Below are 18051 nucleotides of genomic sequence, written 5' to 3'. Positions count from 1 at the left end.
TCCTCCCAAAACTATGTATCTTCAATTATACACCAACCCAGTGACTTATGAGCACAGCTTCATGGCCCAGCATTTTTTAAGGGTGTGTGTTTGCACTGCTTCTGTTGGTTTTGGGTAGGAGTTTTTTGGAGGGAAGTGGGGAGAGGAAGGCACTGTGGTGTGTTTTTCAAGGCAGCCTCCCTCCTCACCTCTTACAATTAAGCAATTAAGAATCGCAAGCAGGGAAGTCACTGGGAGCAAACAGGAACCAGCTCTAGGGAAAGCCCTGTCCAATCACTGAACAATAGCAATTCCGTTTAAGGTGAGTGCAATAAGGCAGGAAATAACATGCTGTGTTGACAACATGCCTTACTGATAGATTGCGGTTCTGCAAGCAATACATCAGCAATGCCACACTTGCCACCTGACCTGCCTCAGCCAATCCCAGTTCATCTACCTGATGGAGCAAGGCTGCCGGTTGTGTGGACATCAAGGGAAAAGCCCAGGGGAGCAGGAAGTTGTTGATCTGTGAGCCTAGTGGTTCTCTTCCCTGTGCTGAATCACCTCTTGGTGGGGCACTGGGAGACCACACCTGAGTTTCTGAGACATATGGAAACCCCCATCAGGCTGGATCTCTCACAGGTTTTACCTTGGGTAAATCCTGCTACAGAGACCATTCCCCCTTGGTATTTCCAACTAAGGCATCTTTAGCTCCTCCTCCTTTTCCTCTAGTGGGGATGTACACAGATGGCACAGGCTCCTGGGCCCACAAGTTCACTGTGGTTGCATAATCCACAAAAAGATTTTTCCTGAAAATTGAGCCGTAAATATATTGCTAAGTTAGCAATAATAATAATGTTCAGTGAGCACTTACAGTGTTGGGTACTATATTAATATTCACCATAGGAAGTACTATTGCTATCTACATTTTATAGATGAAGAATTAAAAAGTAGAGAGGTAATATTCCCAGAGCCCCTATCTACTATAGCCACAATATTTAGCTGAAGGAAAGGAATTCAACACTTTATCTTCCACAATCTGTTTTCATGGATTCAAGAGAATATAAAACCTGGAAAAGGCCTTAGAAATAATTGAGTGTAGCCTTTTATTTTACAGATCAGAAAACAGACCTGGAGAGGGGTTAGGGTTTATTTGCCCCAGTCCCAGGTAAGATCATGAGTGAGCCCCCAAACTCCCACTTTTGGGGCTACTCCCATAACATATCCCCTTTCTTCCCTCACAGAAATCACTCTCCTGAATTTATCTTTTTTTGTTGTTGTTGAGACGGAATTTCGCTCTTGTCGCCCAGGCTGGAGTGCAATGGCGCGATCTTTGCTCACTACACGCAACCTCTGCCTCCAGGGTTCAAGTGATTCTCCTGCCTCAGCCTCCCTAGTAGCTGGGATACCATGCCTTGCTAATTTTTTTTTTTTTTTTTAAAGCAGAGACAGGGTTTCTCCATCTTGGTCAGGCTGGTCTTGAACTCCCGACCTCGGGTGATCCGCCCGCCTCTGCCCCCCAAAGTGCTGGGATTACAGGTGTAAGCCACCACTCCCGGCCTTCTTGAATGTATCTTAATCATTTTTTTGCTTTTCAATTCTCCGTAAGTATGCCCATTTTCTTCTCTTCTTGCTACCATTTTTACTGAAAGAGGGAAAGAGAAAAAAGTGAGAAGGGCAGCTAAGAAGGTAACAGCGTAGGGAGGAAGGGAAGAAACAGAGAGAAAGGTCCCATCTGCTTGTGGATTAATGGGAAACTGAATAACTCAACTGCTAGAATCCTGGTTTGAGCGTCAAGATGTCTAAGGTCAAGTCCAATCCCTGTGTGACACTCTCAGTCTCGCCTCCTGGCAATTAAGTTTCCCCAGCTATAAACCCATACATTTACATCCACCAGATTCCCCGAAAGCACTTTGCCCTCATCAAATAAGTCCGCCCAGGCCTCCAGAACCATCCCTTTACTCTCAACCAACATGGCGACTGTGGGTGACGTCAACTTCCGTCGCCCACACCCACCTCCCTTCCCCTAGGGGGCGGCGAACCTCAATGACGGCTTCGACTGGGGCGCATGCGCGGCGGCGGGGCTCGGCCCGCGGCGGCGGCGGCAAAGGGGCGGAGGGGTTCTCTGCCAGCAGTTGCCAAGCTGCTGCGGTCGTGGCGGGATGGTATAGCTGGGCCTGAGGGCGGGCGGCGGGGTGCGGGCGGGGGCGAGGCGGCCGGGAACGGCCGACGCCGCCTGACTGGCTTGGGAGCAGCGGTAGCAAGCTGAGGGGGCGTCGCCGCCGCCGGCCCCCGGCGCCGCCGCGGGAGGCCGCGCCCGCCATGGCGGCCCGGGCGGTACTGGACGAGTTCACGGCGCCAGCCGAGAAGGCGGAGCTGCTGGAGCAGAGCCGCGGCCGTATCGAGGGCCTATTCGGCGTAAACCTGGCCGTGCTCGGCGCGCTAGGAGCTGAGGAGCCGCTGCCCGCGCGCATCTGGCTGCAGCTCTGCGGGGCGCAGGAGGCGGTGCACAGCGCCAAGGTGAGTCTGGCCGCCGCCCCCGCGCGCCCGCGGCCTGGATCGGTCTGGGTCTCCGGGCGCCCGCTTCTCCCCGCCCCCGTCGTCCGCCGCGATGCGCCGGGGTTGGGAACGCAGTCTCGGGAGTCCGCGAACCTGCCTTCTCGGCTCGCGAGCCATGTGACCTTGGATAGCGGCTTGATCCCCGGAGCCTTAGTTTCCCCATTTGTAAAGTGGCGCTGACGAAAGTACCTACCTCAGAGGGCTGTTGCAAGGATGAAAGTGGGGGATGTGCATGAAGCGCGGGCATAGCTTGTGGCAACGGACCGGGCGCGCTGCGCATGTCGCCTGTTGTTATCTGTTCCCCGGCCACCAGGATGGTACGCAAGGCCTGGTGCTGGGCCCGCAGCCTCGTTATCCACCACCTAAGCCTTTATCCCCCAGCCCCGGGCCTCCACTACTGCAGTTCTGAGCCTTTTTGGGATCTCAGTTCCCCTTGAGAATCGGCAAAAAAGCAATAGTAATAAAACGCTCGGAGAATGTCAGAAAGAAAGGATGTATGTTTATTTACCTATTTTTTTTCTATTTGAGACAGGGTCTCACTCTGTCACCCACACTGGAGTGCAGTGTGGCGCGATCTCAGTTCACTGCAGCCTCGACTTTCCAGGCTCAAGTGATCCTCCCACCTGAGCCTCCCGAGGAGCTAAGACCGCAGGAGCGCGCCACCACGCCCAGCTCATTTTTTTTGTTGTTGTTTGTTTGTTTGTTTGTTTTGTAGTGACGAGATTTCACTATGTTGCCCGGGCAGGTCTCAAACTCCTGGACTCAAGTCATCCTCCCACCTCGGTCGCCCAAAGTGCTGGGACTACACGCGGGAGCCACCGCGCCCGGCCTGATATTTAATATGTTAAAAAACAGCATTATTCCTTGTATCGATATTACGTACAACTAACATTTACATAACGCTTATAGAACAAGAGATGGTTACTTCAGAAGGAATTTGCAGCCCTTAATGGCTTCTAATAAGGTAGATTTTATCCTCCCCACCACCACCCCGCTGTCTTTTTTTTTTTTTTTTTTTTTTAATTAACAGCTGGGGAAACTGAAACTCAAAGTGGTGACTCACCTTCTGCCTAAATCAGCATTTCAGACCTCTTCAGCACCTCTATCTACTTCCCTCCCTTTGCAAACCAAAAAGCAACAGAGTACGTTCCTCCTCCTAGGTAACCAAGTTTTTCTAGGTTTTTCCATCTCCTAAGTAGGGCAGCAGGATTCAGACCTAAGGAGTTTGTTTCCAGAGCCTTCGTTCTCGATACTTGCCTTTCATACGATGAGCCCTGTCTGCGGGGTGGGCAGGAAGGGCCCTCTTTTTGCATCCTACTTGACAAATGTCAGTGTCCTTGAATCTGAGTAGTCATATCTCCTGATGTTCTTAGATTTAACAAAAAATCGTGAGTGTTTGCTTTAAACATGCTTAGAGGAGACAGGGCATTCAGCTGTATAGTTCTTCACAGCTTAACTTAAAACATTTTAGCCTGGGCGCGGTAGTTTACGCCTGTAATCCTAGCACTTTGGGAGGCCGAGGCGGGTGGATCAGGAGATCGAGACCGTCCTGGGTAACACGGTAAAAACGTGTTCCTCTTGAGATTGGGAAAAAAACCATTAATAGTAATAAAACACTTGGAGAATGTCAGAAAGAAAGGATGTATGTTTACCTGTTTTTTTCTATTTGAGACAGGGTCTCACTCTGTCATCAACACTGGAGTGCAGTGGCGTCTCTACTAAAAATACAAAAAATTAGCCTGGCATGGTGGCACGCGCCTGTAGTCCCAGCTACTCAGGAGGCTGAGGCAGGAGAATCGCTTGAACCCGGAAGGCAGAGGTTGCTGTGAGCCGAGATCGCGCCACTGCACTCCAGTCTGGGCGACAGCGCCAGACTCCCTCTCAAAACAAAACAAAACAAAAAGCCAACATTGTAGATGTAGAACCAAGTTTGCTTTCCTGGGCTTAACTTTTTTAGTCAGTTGGATTGCAGACAGCTGGTCTAAGGCGCATTCCCCTTTGTCCATTCTTCCCAGGTATCCAATCTTCTGCACTTCTCAGGGCTTAAACGCTTGACATGATTAAGTCCTGCTTTTTCTTCTGAAAATCTCTTACGTGCATTCGTTCCTTTCCTTTCTATTGCGTTTGCTGCAGTTAAGACTTTCATTACTGTGTGTCCGCTCCCTTGCTCCATTGCCTTTATTCATTCATTGCTCCCTCCCGCCCTGGTTCAACTTGTATTAGAGTAGTCCTCCTGCAAAAAGTCATTTTCCTGCCCTGGAACCTACTAGAGCCTCCTGTCACCTGTCTCATTCAGCCTAAACTCCTCCTCTGACTTACAGAACGATTAATCCAACCCCACTTTATTTTTCCAATGTTCTGGTTTAGCACCTTTCAGCTTAAACCTCCACTGTAGTAGTCTCTGCCTTTGCTGTGCATTCTGCCTGCTCTGGGTTCTGCTTTTGCTCAAGATTCATCGCAAGCATGGAGAATGACTCCTTTGCTCTACAGAAGAGCCCTGCTGTCCTGCCAGACCTTCCCAGTGCCAGTTTTCTTGGCTGTCCTTGCCACACAGTTCAGCCAAGCTGTCTGGGAAAGGTGTGTCTTACAGTTTCTTGCTAGTATGTGCTCCTGCTTGTTGATCTTTGTGATATGTATTACTCATAAGTCAACCCTCCCACTTGTAAGAAATTTTTTTTTTCTCCCCTTGAGACTCATGGGTAAGAGTTGAACGCCACAATCAGGGCTTTTTTGTTCTGAATTTGTTTTGGAGTTTGTTTTACTTTCTTGAAGGAAGAGAAAACCATTATCTTGATTTTAAAAACTAAGAACAGGAAAGCAAATTTGATTCAATGTCTGTAATATTTTAAGTTAGGCTGTGGAAGAGCAGCAGATTTAGAGGAAGGAAGATTTAGAGTAAAAAAGAGTTTTTCAATTATAGTGTCTTTGCTCAAAATAAGATGAGGTGAAGTGTCTTGTGTCCCACCACGTGGTTTACTTGTGTTTTGCCTTTAAAATGTTAATTCACTGCTTTTTGCAAATGATAGAGTAGAGGAGAATGTAGAGCTTAGTTAGGTGGGCCGCCATTGACTGCAGAGGGGTGAAATGGAAACTGCTAGTTGACAGTGATAGTGCCCATGCAGGTTGAAAAACAGGCACAGACTCTGTACCAGTGGCCACTTTTGTTAAAGGGAAGATTTGTTGTAGGAAGCAGTACTTCAGCTGGCCTTTGAAGAGCCAGATATTCCCAGGTGCCTGACCTTCCAGAGGTGGTTGTGGAGCAAAGGCCCAGAAAACATGGAGTGTCATGGTAAACGGTATCCAGGTGCTCCTGTGAAAGATGAAGCCTGAGGTACCAAAATGTCAGGCTAAGGTCATTGGACCTTATTTAATAGAGAATTGGTGAGGATTTTGAGAAGCATGGAATCTTCCTGAAACAGAAGACCAACAGTGGAAGGAACATTGTTGCAAGTTAGCCTTGGGCATAAGGGGGGCAGGGGTGGCAAGGTTTTCACAGGGACAGGGCAGCTGTGTGGATGTAGGGATTTAGGGGTTGGTTTTAAGCCAGGTGGCAGGAGGGATGGTTAAGTTGTTTGACCTGTTGACTGGTGGGGCTACCAGCTTGTCAACATTTAAGGAAAACTCTGGTGCCAGGGAGTGTACTGACGGTTACCCCTTGACCTCAAGGATCCCGTTGCCTCTTAGGGGAGACAGACATGGGGAAGATACAGTAAAGTGTGATACATATAACAACTGCAATGTGTGCAAGGTGTTTCTGTAACACAGGAATGGAAGGGTTGCTCTGCCAGCTGGTTTCCTAGGGAGCAGGGAGCTCCTGGCAGAGGGAAGAAGCTGTGTGCAATCACAGGGGCATGAAAGAGGGCAGTTGCGTCACACATCAAAGTGCTTGGGGCCTGCTGCAGAACATGGATTTTACCCTGCAGGTAGTCAGTGAAGAGTCATGGAAGAGTTAGGAGGACATGAGAGATTTACATTTCCACAAATGTCTCAGTGTTTACACCTCTGAGCTGGGGCTGCTCAGTGTAGTCTGTTGCTGGTTTTCAATAGTATGAGTACAGAAATTGAGAATAAGGGTTGAGCAACTTTTGTGCAATTTAGCATTAATACAGGGGCTAGAGAGGCAATGTCTAAGAGTGAGAAGAAGTCCTTATAAGAGGGCAGTGTCCATAGGGGGCCCAAAGAGAGGGGACTGATGTCAGTGCTGGAAGACATCTTGGAAACAAAGGAGTGTGAGGATTGAATTTCAGAGATGAAAGGGAGGTACTAGCCAGCTCTTGCCTCATTGGCAAATAGAGATTAAAGTGAAGAAACAGAAGTGGGACCCTCCCTGTGAAGCAGTGGTGGAAAGGGATGAGGTTGAGGAGACGAGTTAGAATTCTTCTTTTAGGCCGGGCGCAGTGACTCATGCCTGTAATCCCAGCACTCTGGGAGGCTGAGGTGGTCTGATCACCTGAGGTCGGGAGTTCAAGACCAGCCTGACCAACATGGAGAAACCCTGTCTCTACTAACATTACAAAATTAGCTGGGTGGGGTGGCGCATGCCTGTAATCCCAGCTACTCAGGAGGCTGAGGCAGGAGAATTGCTTGAACCAGGGAGGTGGAGGTTGCGGTGAGCCAAGATCGCGCCATTGTACACCAGCCTGGGTAACAAGAGCAAACCGTCTGAAGAGAAAAAAAAGAACCCTTCTTTTAGATCAAAGAGCCACAAACTCAGAGTGCTTCCTGAGAACCAGGCAGGGAACCTGTGTAGGGAAGTGAGATGGTCGGGAGGAGGGACTGTGATGAACGAAGGCACAGGGCCCTGTTGGAGAGGGCGGATTCCCATGTGTATCGCATTAGTCAGTTACACAGTGGGGCTCAGTGATGTCCAGTGTTCTCATTAGGAGAAGCAAGGAGTCCGGATTTAATTATATATAACATTGTATTTCTTTAAGTGGCCGCTAATTTACATTTTTAAAATCATACACATCGAATTATATGAGTAAAATATTTTTAAACTACATATTCAAAAAAAGTTATATATGCCAAACAAAACATGTCAGGGAACCTGAGCTTTGTTTTTATTTGTTTGTTTATTTTTTTGACCTGAGCTTTGGACTGCCTTTTTGAGACAGGGTCTCCAGGCTAGAGTGCAGTGGTGTGATCTCAGCTCACTGAAACCTCTGCCTCCCAGGCTCAAGCGATCCTCTTAGCCTCCTGAGCAGCTGGGACTACAGGCATGTGCCACCATGCCCATGGTGTATTTTTGTATTTTTGGTAGAGATGGCATCTCACTATGCTGCCCTGGCTAATCTTGAATTCCTGGGCTCAAATGATCCTCCCACCTCAGGATCCCAAAGTGCTAGGATTACAGGCATGAGCCACCATGCCTAGCCCGTATGTTTCTAATACTTGAAGAGGGCAGTTGAAGGCTCCAGTGGCGTACAGTACAGTCTCAGTGCTAGTTCATCCCCAGAGAGGGAGCGCAAGAGCTCCGAAACAGTGGGATGTGATAGGTGCAGTGGAACTGCTGCAGACTGAAAACATAAAAAGGACTGGGATGAAGTAAAGACCAAGGAAGGTTAGATAGTATGAACTTACAGTGTCACTTGAGCCAGAAACTCAAGTAGGTAATGTTTTCCCCGACTCAAGAGGTTTGTGATGCCAGTACACAAGGATTGGAAGTAAGGGGGTCTGAAGTACAATAGAGCAAGGCACACTGGGGCCCAGGAAATATTTTTGAAGAGGTCAGCCTTGTTCAAGCTAGGACAGGGAAACAGATGAAAGCAGAAAGGGCGGAATGAGCCGCGAGGATTAAGGGAGGGACAAGACCTTTGACCCTGTGTCCTCTGAAACCCAGAGGGTCATGCACACAGGGAAATTAAGTATTGGAGAATTCTGGAGGTTGTAATCAGAGTAATTTCAGAGCTTGGAATCTTGGATGTAAAGGAATTCTGAGGATGACTCTGAGGGCCAGGGGGTGCCTCGGTAGTTGTGGGTGAGCTGCAAGTGTTCCATACATCTTAGAGAAGTGAGAAAATAGAGGAGATGGCAATGTGAAGTATCTGGAGCTAGTGCTATGCTGGGGTCACCGAAGTCCATAGCAAGAAACTGGGTGCTAACAGTCAGTGAAGCCTGGCTGGTTAACAGATAAAAGAAGTAATTGGAAGTAAATGGCAGAGCTACTTGTTTGGGGTCTCCATGAACTTTTAAGGTGTGGAGTTTGCTGACCACAGCTGCCCATCAGTTGATGCTTAGCTTCAGGCATTACTTGATGGCAGTGAGTAGCCACCCAGAGGCCTAGCCAGTGCCCTAAACAGTACGAGCCTGGAGGACTTCAAGCAGAGTCCTGGGGAGGACTACTCAGTCTTAAAACGTTGAAGTTACAGTACACCCGTGAAACTCAGGCAGGCTACCACCCAGTCCATTTTTAATTTGTGAGAAAAAGAGAGGGTGTTTAAGAACAGCTAGTAATTAACCTTTTCCCAGTTTTACTTACGTTTTTATGGAGTAAGGTAAGAATGAAAAAAAAAAAAGTAATTAAAGTAGAAGTGGCCTAATGCAGTACTGACTTCAGAAGGTTCAAGTTGACCAGGTACTGTTTTACTACCCTTTCGGTTAGAAGAGCCTGGTACCTGGTTTCGTCTGTGCGTGTGTGAGATGGGATTTGGTTCTGTCACCCGGCTGGAGAGCAATGGTGTAATTTCAGCTCCCTGCAGCCTTGCCCTCCCAGGCTCAAGTGATCCTCCCAGGCTCAAGTGATCCTCCCACATCAGCCTTCTGAGTAGCTGGGACTGTAGGCACGTGCCACCATGCTGGGCTTTTTTTTTTTTTTTTTTTTTTAAGAGATGGGGTTTCCTCATGTTGCCCAGGTGGGTTTCATGAATTCTTGAGCAGTTGATTTGTTCATGAAGGAAAGAATTCATAGATGTAATACTGGGTAGTGACATGGAGTTTCTGTTTTGATTTTACTAGGAAGAAGGTTGGTGGCCTTTTTGCACTTCCCAGAATATTTTTTACTCACCGTGGTTGTGAAGATCATCTTCTTAAGAAAGAGTGGTTTGTTCAGTCTCTTCTTAGGGCTAACATTTTGGGGTTATACCAGAATGTCGAAATAAGGGATACTGGTATTGCTTATGCTCGGGTCAGAAGTGATTGTCTGTAGCTTCCTCTTTCTTGTCCATTTCCCAGCCAGTATTGTAGGATTGTAATTAAATCAAGGACTACATCTTGTTCTGTGTTGGCTTTTTATGAAATTGATGTAATCAAAGAAGGCTGGCAGTCTTGAGTTTCAAGAACAAAATTGTAGGGGGGATATCCTTACAGTAATTAATTTAAAAACTTTTTGTAAAATCAGTTTTTTGTAGTTGTGTTATTTTTGTTGTTGTTGTTGTTTTTTGTTTTTTGAGACAGGGTCTCACTCTGTCACCCAGGCTGGAGTGCAGTGGCATGATCTCGGCTCACTGCAACCTCTGCCTTTTGGGTTCCAGTGATTCTCCCACCTCAGCCTCCTGATTAGCTGGGAGTTCAGGCGTGCGCCACCATGCCCAGCTAATTTTTGTGTTTTTTGTTAGAGACAAGGTTTCACTATGTTGGCCAGGCTGATCTTGAACTTCTGACCTCAAGTGATCTGCCTGCCTTGGCCTCCCAGAGTGGTAGGATTACAGGCATGAGCCACTGCACCTGGCCAAAAATCAGTTTTTCATATGGAAACAACATAAAGGAATTTTTTTGGCTTAAAGAAACTGAATTTAGCTGGGCTGGTGGCATGTGCTTGTAGTCCTAGCTACTTAGGAGGCTGAGGCAGTAGGATTGCTTGAGTCCAGTAGTTCCAAGTCTGTAGTGAGCCATGATTGTACCATTGTACTCCAGCCTGGGTAACAGCAAGATCTTGTCTCTTAAAGACAAAAAAAAACACAAAACAACAACTACAAAAAAACACCTTTTTTTAGAAAGATTCCGGTTTCATTCGGTCTTAGTGCTGACAGAATTAGTAATTTACATTACTTGATGAATAAGAGCTGTAGGAATAAATTCACGTCTGAAAGTATGAAAGTAATTTGTGATTATAGCATCTTTTGATTGAATTACCTACCAGTCTTCTGGGATCTTTATCCATTCTTGAATCAGCACCTTTTTTTTTTTTAAACTTTTTAAATGGTATTATTTTATGTGCAAATAATGAACAGATGTTATACCCGTAAATTCTACTTTCCAAAAACAGGGGCGTTTAAAAGGAAAACTACATAATAACTTTTAAAAGGCACTGGGATTCCTCTGCTTCTAGATCATTGCTAGGCTAGAAAAATAAAGTTTGTTCTACCAGGAATAACAAGTTAGAACTGAGTATTCTCCAAAGTGGAAATTGAAGCATGTGGTGCCATTCCAGCCAAAGATTATTCAGTTCTAATTCCCAGCATCCACAACTACCTATCAGAACGGTTAAACCAGGTCAGAACAGTCCAGCATAATTCAGCTTCATCAAACAATGCCATTATGCTCTTCTAAGATGCAAATAAACCAAAACAGGAAATACTAAAATCAAAATAATATTTGACACTGTCATACAAACTGTTAGTTCCTTGTTGTATCTGCCTTTCCATCGGATGAATAAAGGGAATATTTGGCTGCAAATAATATTTTATTTTATATATCTCTAGCCATGATTTTTTTCATTAGTTATTATACAAATGCTGCCTAGTGCCATTATCCAATTGGCATAACCATTTATGTCCACAATTCACTTCTATAGTTATAAGTAGAATTTTCATGATTTACATATCTATCAGTGAAGATTTAACGCTGAGATGCAAGCTAACATCTGTAATATCTGATGTTTTGTAGATGGCAGTGTAGGAAAGATATATTTTAATCACTTCTCATTTAAGTGACCTTATGTAAAAAATAAATAATTTAGCAGTTCCAAGTATCCAAAGGGCATTTTCAAATGTACATAAAAGAAATGATTACAGAGATTTTTAAGAAGCATCTTTGATATCCGCATCCTCTTGTAACTGCTGTACTGTTTTCTCTTCCAACTGCTTCCCTTTGCCTGCAAGAGGGGCTCAGATAAGATGTATGTTTTGCTTGACTTCTTTGATATCCTGAACTTTCTGTAGCTCTTTGTTTTTCTTCAATCTGTTCATTATAAATTTAGCTTGGCGTTTCTGTTTGATCTCTTCAACTCTCTTCATTGCTTCAATAGTTTTATTCCATAGCTTTCACTGGTATTTGATGGTTTCATTTCTATGTTTTTCATATTCAAATGAATTATCCGCTGTAAGCTCTTTGCCACCTGCTTTCTGGAATGCTTTGGTCCATCTAACTTTGCGAGGATTGTGCTTTTTAAAGTTTTTATGAGATTTAGATTTACATAATCCGAACACCTTGCAATTGTTGCAGATGAACATCATGCCATGGCCAGGGTAGATGGGCCTGAACAGAAATAACACTTCTCGATACACATGTTGGACCTGCATGGGTCCCCACCAACCAAATGCCAAGCTTGAGAAGAATCAGCATATTTAATTCACAGTATGTTTCATTCTTGACCCTGATATTTTTTAAATTAAGAAAATGAAATTGTTACTTTGTTATAATAGGTAGGTTAATGAAAATCGATATATCTCTATTAGGTAATGAATTTGCCTGCAGTAATAGAAACCTATACAAAATAAGGGTTTTCTTTCATTTAAAAAGTCTAAAGCAGCAGTCCAAGAGTGAGTAATGATTACAAACTTTACCCTTATGGTCACAAAATGACCGCTGCAGCTCCAGCCATCAGGTCTCTCAAGAAGGAAGAATGGAAGAGGAGGTAACAGTTTTCTAGAAAACCCTAGCGGGTTTCTGCTTACCTCTAGTTGGCTGGAACTATATCATGTGACCACTAGTAGTAAAGCAAGCTATGAAATGTTCAGTTTTACCTAGGCACATCGCTACCCTGAACAAAATATGATTACATTATTTTCCATGTGTTTTAAAAATTTTAATTCCTAAAAAGTGAGCATAAGCCAGCACGGTGGCTCACGCCTGTAATCCTAACACTTTGGGAGGCTGAGGTGGGCGGATCATGAGGTCAGGAGATCAAGACCATCCTGGTTAACACAGTGAAATCCCATCTCTACTAAAAATACCAAAAAAAAAAAAAAAAAAGAGCATATAGCAAGCATTCATTTAACTCATTTGTGAAGGAACCAGCTGGATTGGAAAACTGGTTCAAGGAGCATTGGAGGAAATGAGTATAGGTGCTGAAAAAACGGTATTAGAATAAGATTGCTAGATTTGGGTGCAAAACTGGTGAATGTCCTTGTGAGAATGTAGGAATAACTGACTCAGTTTCTCCTGCTTACGCAGACTCTAACATGCTTCTGACACGAGATGTGTGGGAGTTTTCCTCTTAGCCTCTATTTTGCCAGAATTTGTGAAGAAACAACCATACCCCCATTAGCTCCTTAGGAATTCTGACATAGGTTTTAAAAACAGTTGCAGTTACTTGCTTAGGAGTCATCCCTGCTTAGTGCAACTGTAGTTGCAGCCCTGGTCTTGTGACCCCGGTATCAGATGGGGATGAGGGGTGGGGGCAGTGGGAATTGAAGTGATATTAGAAAGAAAGAAAAAATTATAGTTGTTAATCCAGTATGCCACTCAGATATACCAGTTCTCCAAGCTTGTACCCTAATTCCATCAACTTTACTTTCCTAACTTTAGCCTCTATTAGGACTTCATGAACAGGTTTTGGTTTTACAATACTAGGTAGGGGAAGTGTTTCCCCACCAGACGTAACATCCATTTCCATAAAGCATTGAAGTAAAGGAGATACAAGTTTTTAACTTAAAGCCTGTTTATTACCCTTCCAGTTTATATAATCCTGTCAACGCTTACCTTTTCATATTCTCCCAATCTAGTATCCCTAGTCGGGGCTTTCTTCGCCATTGGATCATAGGACTCCTTATATCAAGGAGTTTCAGGGATTTATCTTCACCACCCCCGAAGGTTTTAACCACTTGTGTGCAGAGGCTCTGAGTCCCCGGCCAGAGGGTAAGCAAAGGGACCCTTGTGCTTTATCAATTTTGCCTTGATTAATCTCCCTAGACAATTTCAGGTCAGATTTCTCATTGTAATCTTTGCCTTCTGACTTTAAATTTCTCCAACGTGGGACAAATTGAGGGACCAAGAGGGGCTCCCTTAGACCTACCTTATTTTTCAGTAATGTTGTATTAAATCTTTTAGTCTCATTAATTTCATTTTATTCATGCCATTTCTTAATAACCACCCTACTGAGAGGAGTCCTGTGACTCTCCACCTTCTTTTCCTTTTTTGTATCACCCCTATCAATGATTTTTTACTCACCTTGTTAATGATCCCGTAAAAATTTTCCTGGAAGGAGTCTTTTGACTCTCCTCCCTGCCTTTTGCCATTCTTTTGTTAATTAATGTTTTTATTCATGTCTGTAAGACCTAATGAAGCTAAGGAAGCAACCTGATATGGCTTCCTCAATTTTCTGGTTTTGCAGCAGTAAGATTACGTTAGGGGTTCCACCCTAAAGGACACCCTTAAGCACGGCACTTACCAATTTCCTGAGAAAAACATCTTAAGCAATTCTTAAAAGACCTGGGAAGCAGGCATATTTGCTGAACGAGTGTCCCAGTCACTTTAAAGCCAGTCCCATAAGGCATGCACATCAGTTGCTTTGTCTGGGATGTTCCACTTGGCATTTATAGAGGGAGTTGGGTAGTCCCCCTTCTCAGGGGAGCCTTTTATCTAGTCCACCAGCCTGGCTGTTTGCTCAGGAATAACCATGTTTGTCTGGATCATGTATAGCCATGTAATTGTTCCATTGTGAGCCATGCATTCTGCATCCACCAAAACTTTTCTCCACTTCGCAGCGTTATACAGAAGCTTATGCATGCATAGATTTGTTGCCTCATGTCCACAGCAAGTCAATATGCACAGACACTGGGTTGCAGTAGAAAAAGAGGTTTATTTGTAGGGCCACTAAATGACGAGACATGAGGAAACCTCAACTCTGACTCCCTAAGGGGTTTGGGGCGTTAGGGTGTTTAAAGGTTTTGAAGTGGGCCAAAGTGGAGAGATCATTCATTGGTTAGAGTGCAGGGTGAAGTCATGGGACAGGTTGAAGAAGAAGCTGTATTCTCATGCTGATTCTGTTCCTCTCTGGGGATGGTCAAACCAGTTAGCATTAGCTGTTCTGCTGGAATTTGACATCTGAAAAACATCCTAAGCAATTCTTAAAAGCCTTATGATTCTAAGGTCAGAAATTTTATCTATAGGAAAATAGGGATGCAAATTTTCAGTGTCTACTGCTACATGACTTTCGGTTACAAGGAAGTAGGTCAAAGTTCAGCTTCATTAACGCTTAATTATAACTATCTTTCTGCCCAGAATTCTTGTTAATCCTGTGAGGACAGCTTCATATACCCTAAATTCAGAATCTGTCTTAGTAATGGCTTTTCAGGAGGTTGATACCAATGTATCTGCCCAGCGGGTTCACCTTGCCCTCTGCCTGAACAGAGCTGATTTATCAAGATGGGAATTGCAATGGAGAAAGAGTAATTCACGCAGAGCTGGAGACTGGAGTTCCATTACTACTCAAATCAGTTTCTCCACATTTGGGGATCAGAGTTTTTAAAGATAATTTGGCGGATAGGGGCTTGGGAAGTGGGGAGTGCTGATTGGTCAGGCTGAAGATGGGGTTGAGTCAGATTGTGGGACTGGGTGGTGTCAGCTGATCCATTGATAGCAGAGTCTGCAAAATATCTCAACCACTGATCTTAGTAATGTTGTCCCCAGGAGCAATTTGGTGAAGTTCAGACTCTTGGAGCCAGAAGCTGTATGACCCCTAAACCATCATTTCTAATCTTGTAGCTAATTTGTTAGTCCTGCAAAGGCAGACTGGTCCCCAGACAAGAAGGGGGTCTTTTCGGGAAAGGGCTATTATCAGTTTTGTTTCAGAGTCAAACCATAAACTGAATTCCTTGCCAAGGTTAGTTCCAGCCTACGTCCAGGAGTGAGCAAGGACAGCTCAAATGTTAGAAGCAAGATGGAGTCGATCAAGTCTGATCTCTTTCACTGTCATAATTTCCTCAGTTACAGTTTTTGCAAAGGCGGTTTCAATCCTTCTCTTTGGGTTTAACAGCACCTTATTCTTAAGGTGTGGGCTATGAAGTTGGGAAAGGGCCGTCAGTCACTCTGCCTTCTTTCTCCTAACCGGGAGTAGTGGGGGAAGGTGTTGACCCCAGAGTGAGAGGAGTGGAACTGCTTTGCATCTGTCTTGAGTGTACTCACACGGGCCAGGCTGAGATTCCAAGGCTTCATGACAAAGGTGTTAGTATTCTCATCTATGGTTTTAGTACAGCATTTAAGCGGACAGTGTACTATAAATACTGAGTTCTAGGGTAAAGAGTGCAAATTCTAGTTTTAAAAGTAAAGATTTGAAAGCATTAGCTTGGGGCATTGTGGCTCACCAAAATCTAAATTGCAAAGGAAAAAAAGTAAAATAAAAACTGAAAAACAATAACAGGCATACTATAGTTTTTGAAACACAATTTTTCTCTCCCAGTCCTTATTTTTATTAGCAACAAATCATGATAGGACTGATTTGTTTGCAAAATAAACTTTAGTTATTATACTTGGCCTGATTTATTCCATAGAACACAGCAAGAATAATTATTTCTCACATAGGCCTTTTAATTGGCTTTGATGGAATTCAGTTCCATAAGGAACCTCAGTTAAGACTTTTTTAAAGCCAAGCCCATCCATGGGTTTATACCCTCAGATAGCTATGAGTTGGGTAAATTCCTCTCCTCTTGAGGTCCCAAGATAACTTGGGGCTCCTGGGCCTGTCAGAAAGTGACATTCTTTACTTACCACAGGTCAGAAACCCTGTACAGGTACTGTGTCAACAAGGTGTGAGGTCAGTTTTCCCAAGGGGCTTTTATTGGCTCTACAAGTCAAGTTTGATTCCTTAAAGGAAAGCACGCCATTCCAGTCAAAGCCTTGGTAAAATAACCAGTTTCTCCAATTGTGTCCTGTTAGAAAAGAAAACATTCTTATTGCACTTATGTAAGTAACTGTATCGCCATAAGTTAAAAATACAAATAGTTTCCAAATTCTGGAGAAACTTTTGAGACAGAGTCTCACTGTGTTGCCCAGGCTGGAGTGCAGCGGCACGATCTCGACTCACTACAACCTCTGCCCCCTGGGTTCAAGAAATTCTCCTGCCTCCCTAATAGCTGGAATTATAGTCCTGCACTACAATGCCTGGCTAATTTTTGTACCTTTAGTAGAGATGGGGTTTTTGCCATGTTGGCCAGGCTGGTCTCGAACTCCTGGCCTCAAGTGATCTGCCCACCTCAGCCTCCCAAAGTGCTCGGATTACAGGCGAGAGCCACCACGCTTGGCTCTGAAAAAACAAAAAGGATCAACTTTTTAAGCAAAAAAAGTGAAGAAAAAGATTACTTCAGTTTTCTGTTCGGTCCATTCAGTTAACTCCTGTTCTGCTTGATATTCATGAATATTTTAGCTATCCCTGAGAGTCCTGAAAGTTTTTTTTTATTTTAATGTCACAGTCTCCAGCATTATTAGAAACTTGCATTTAAGGGCACCTGTCGAAGTTTTATAGCTAATTATAAAACCATTTTCTAAAGAGGATCAAAACAAGACAATTGTCTGTGGATGAAAAAACATTTTAGGGCAGCCACAGTCAAAGACACAATTGACAAGGAAATTTGTTACCTCTGTGGCACACAATAATTAACATAACAATTGTAATATTATTGATAACATATAGTGAGGCATATCAGAATTATAGGAATCTCATACAGTTTTACAACACATATTAATAACATATTTATATGAATATAACCCAAAGAGAATTAAATACCATTTTATATTTGACAGTGTTTCCTTTGTTGAAAACACTGGATATCAGAAGGGCACAGTGGCTCATACTTACAATCCCAGCACTTTGGGAGGTCGAGGCGGGCAGTTCACTTGAGGCCAGGAGTTGGAGACCAGGCTGGCCAACATGGTGAAACCCCGTCTGTACCAAAAAATACAAAAATTAGCTGGGTGTGGTGGTGTACGCCTATAATCCCAACTACTTGGGAAGCTGAGGCATGAGAATTGCTTGAACCCAGGAGGCAGAGGTTGCAGTGAGCCAAGATTGTGCCACTGCACTCCAGCCTGGGCAACAGAGCAAGACCTTATCTCAAAAAAACAGCACTGGATATTCACAGAGTAGAATCCCAGGTCACCATAAGTCATTCGTTTAACCAAAATGATAACTCACAAATTTTAAAACAGGAAAAACCTTTACTCTGGTAGAGAGGAGACTCAGCTTTCCAAATAATAAGATCCAGTGAAGATGGCATGATGCCAACTGAATTTGTCTTTTCTCTCCACACTGCCCCCTGCCTTTTTTGTAGTTTACTTAAAAGGCAAACAAAAACCTTTTGTTATCTTTTAATGTTACATAAAAATTCTTTTCAAAAGAGAAAACCAGATTTAATGTTT

At 44.2% G+C, this 18051-nt stretch overlaps 1 protein-coding gene and 1 pseudogene across 1 annotated transcript in view; one reads left to right on the top strand and one right to left on the bottom strand.

Moving 5' to 3' along the window:
- Positions 1-2056: 2056 nt before the first annotated feature.
- Positions 2057-18051, top strand: part of N4BP1 (NEDD4 binding protein 1) — a 74365-nt gene continuing 58370 nt past the window's right edge. The window contains exon 1 of the mRNA XM_025370864.1: positions 2057-2499. Coding sequence (XP_025226649.1) covers positions 2302-2499 — 198 coding nt within the window. The 5' untranslated portion in view covers positions 2057-2301. The remainder of the gene's footprint in view (positions 2500-18051) is intronic.
- On the bottom strand, positions 11496-11983 carry LOC112614375 (annotated as a pseudogene).

This window comes from Theropithecus gelada, chromosome 20, assembly GCF_003255815.1.
Source record: "Theropithecus gelada isolate Dixy chromosome 20, Tgel_1.0, whole genome shotgun sequence".
Classification (NCBI taxonomy): domain Eukaryota; kingdom Metazoa; phylum Chordata; class Mammalia; order Primates; family Cercopithecidae; genus Theropithecus; species Theropithecus gelada.
Note: the sequence above shows the minus strand (reverse complement) of the source record. Positions and strands in the feature narration are given on the sequence as shown.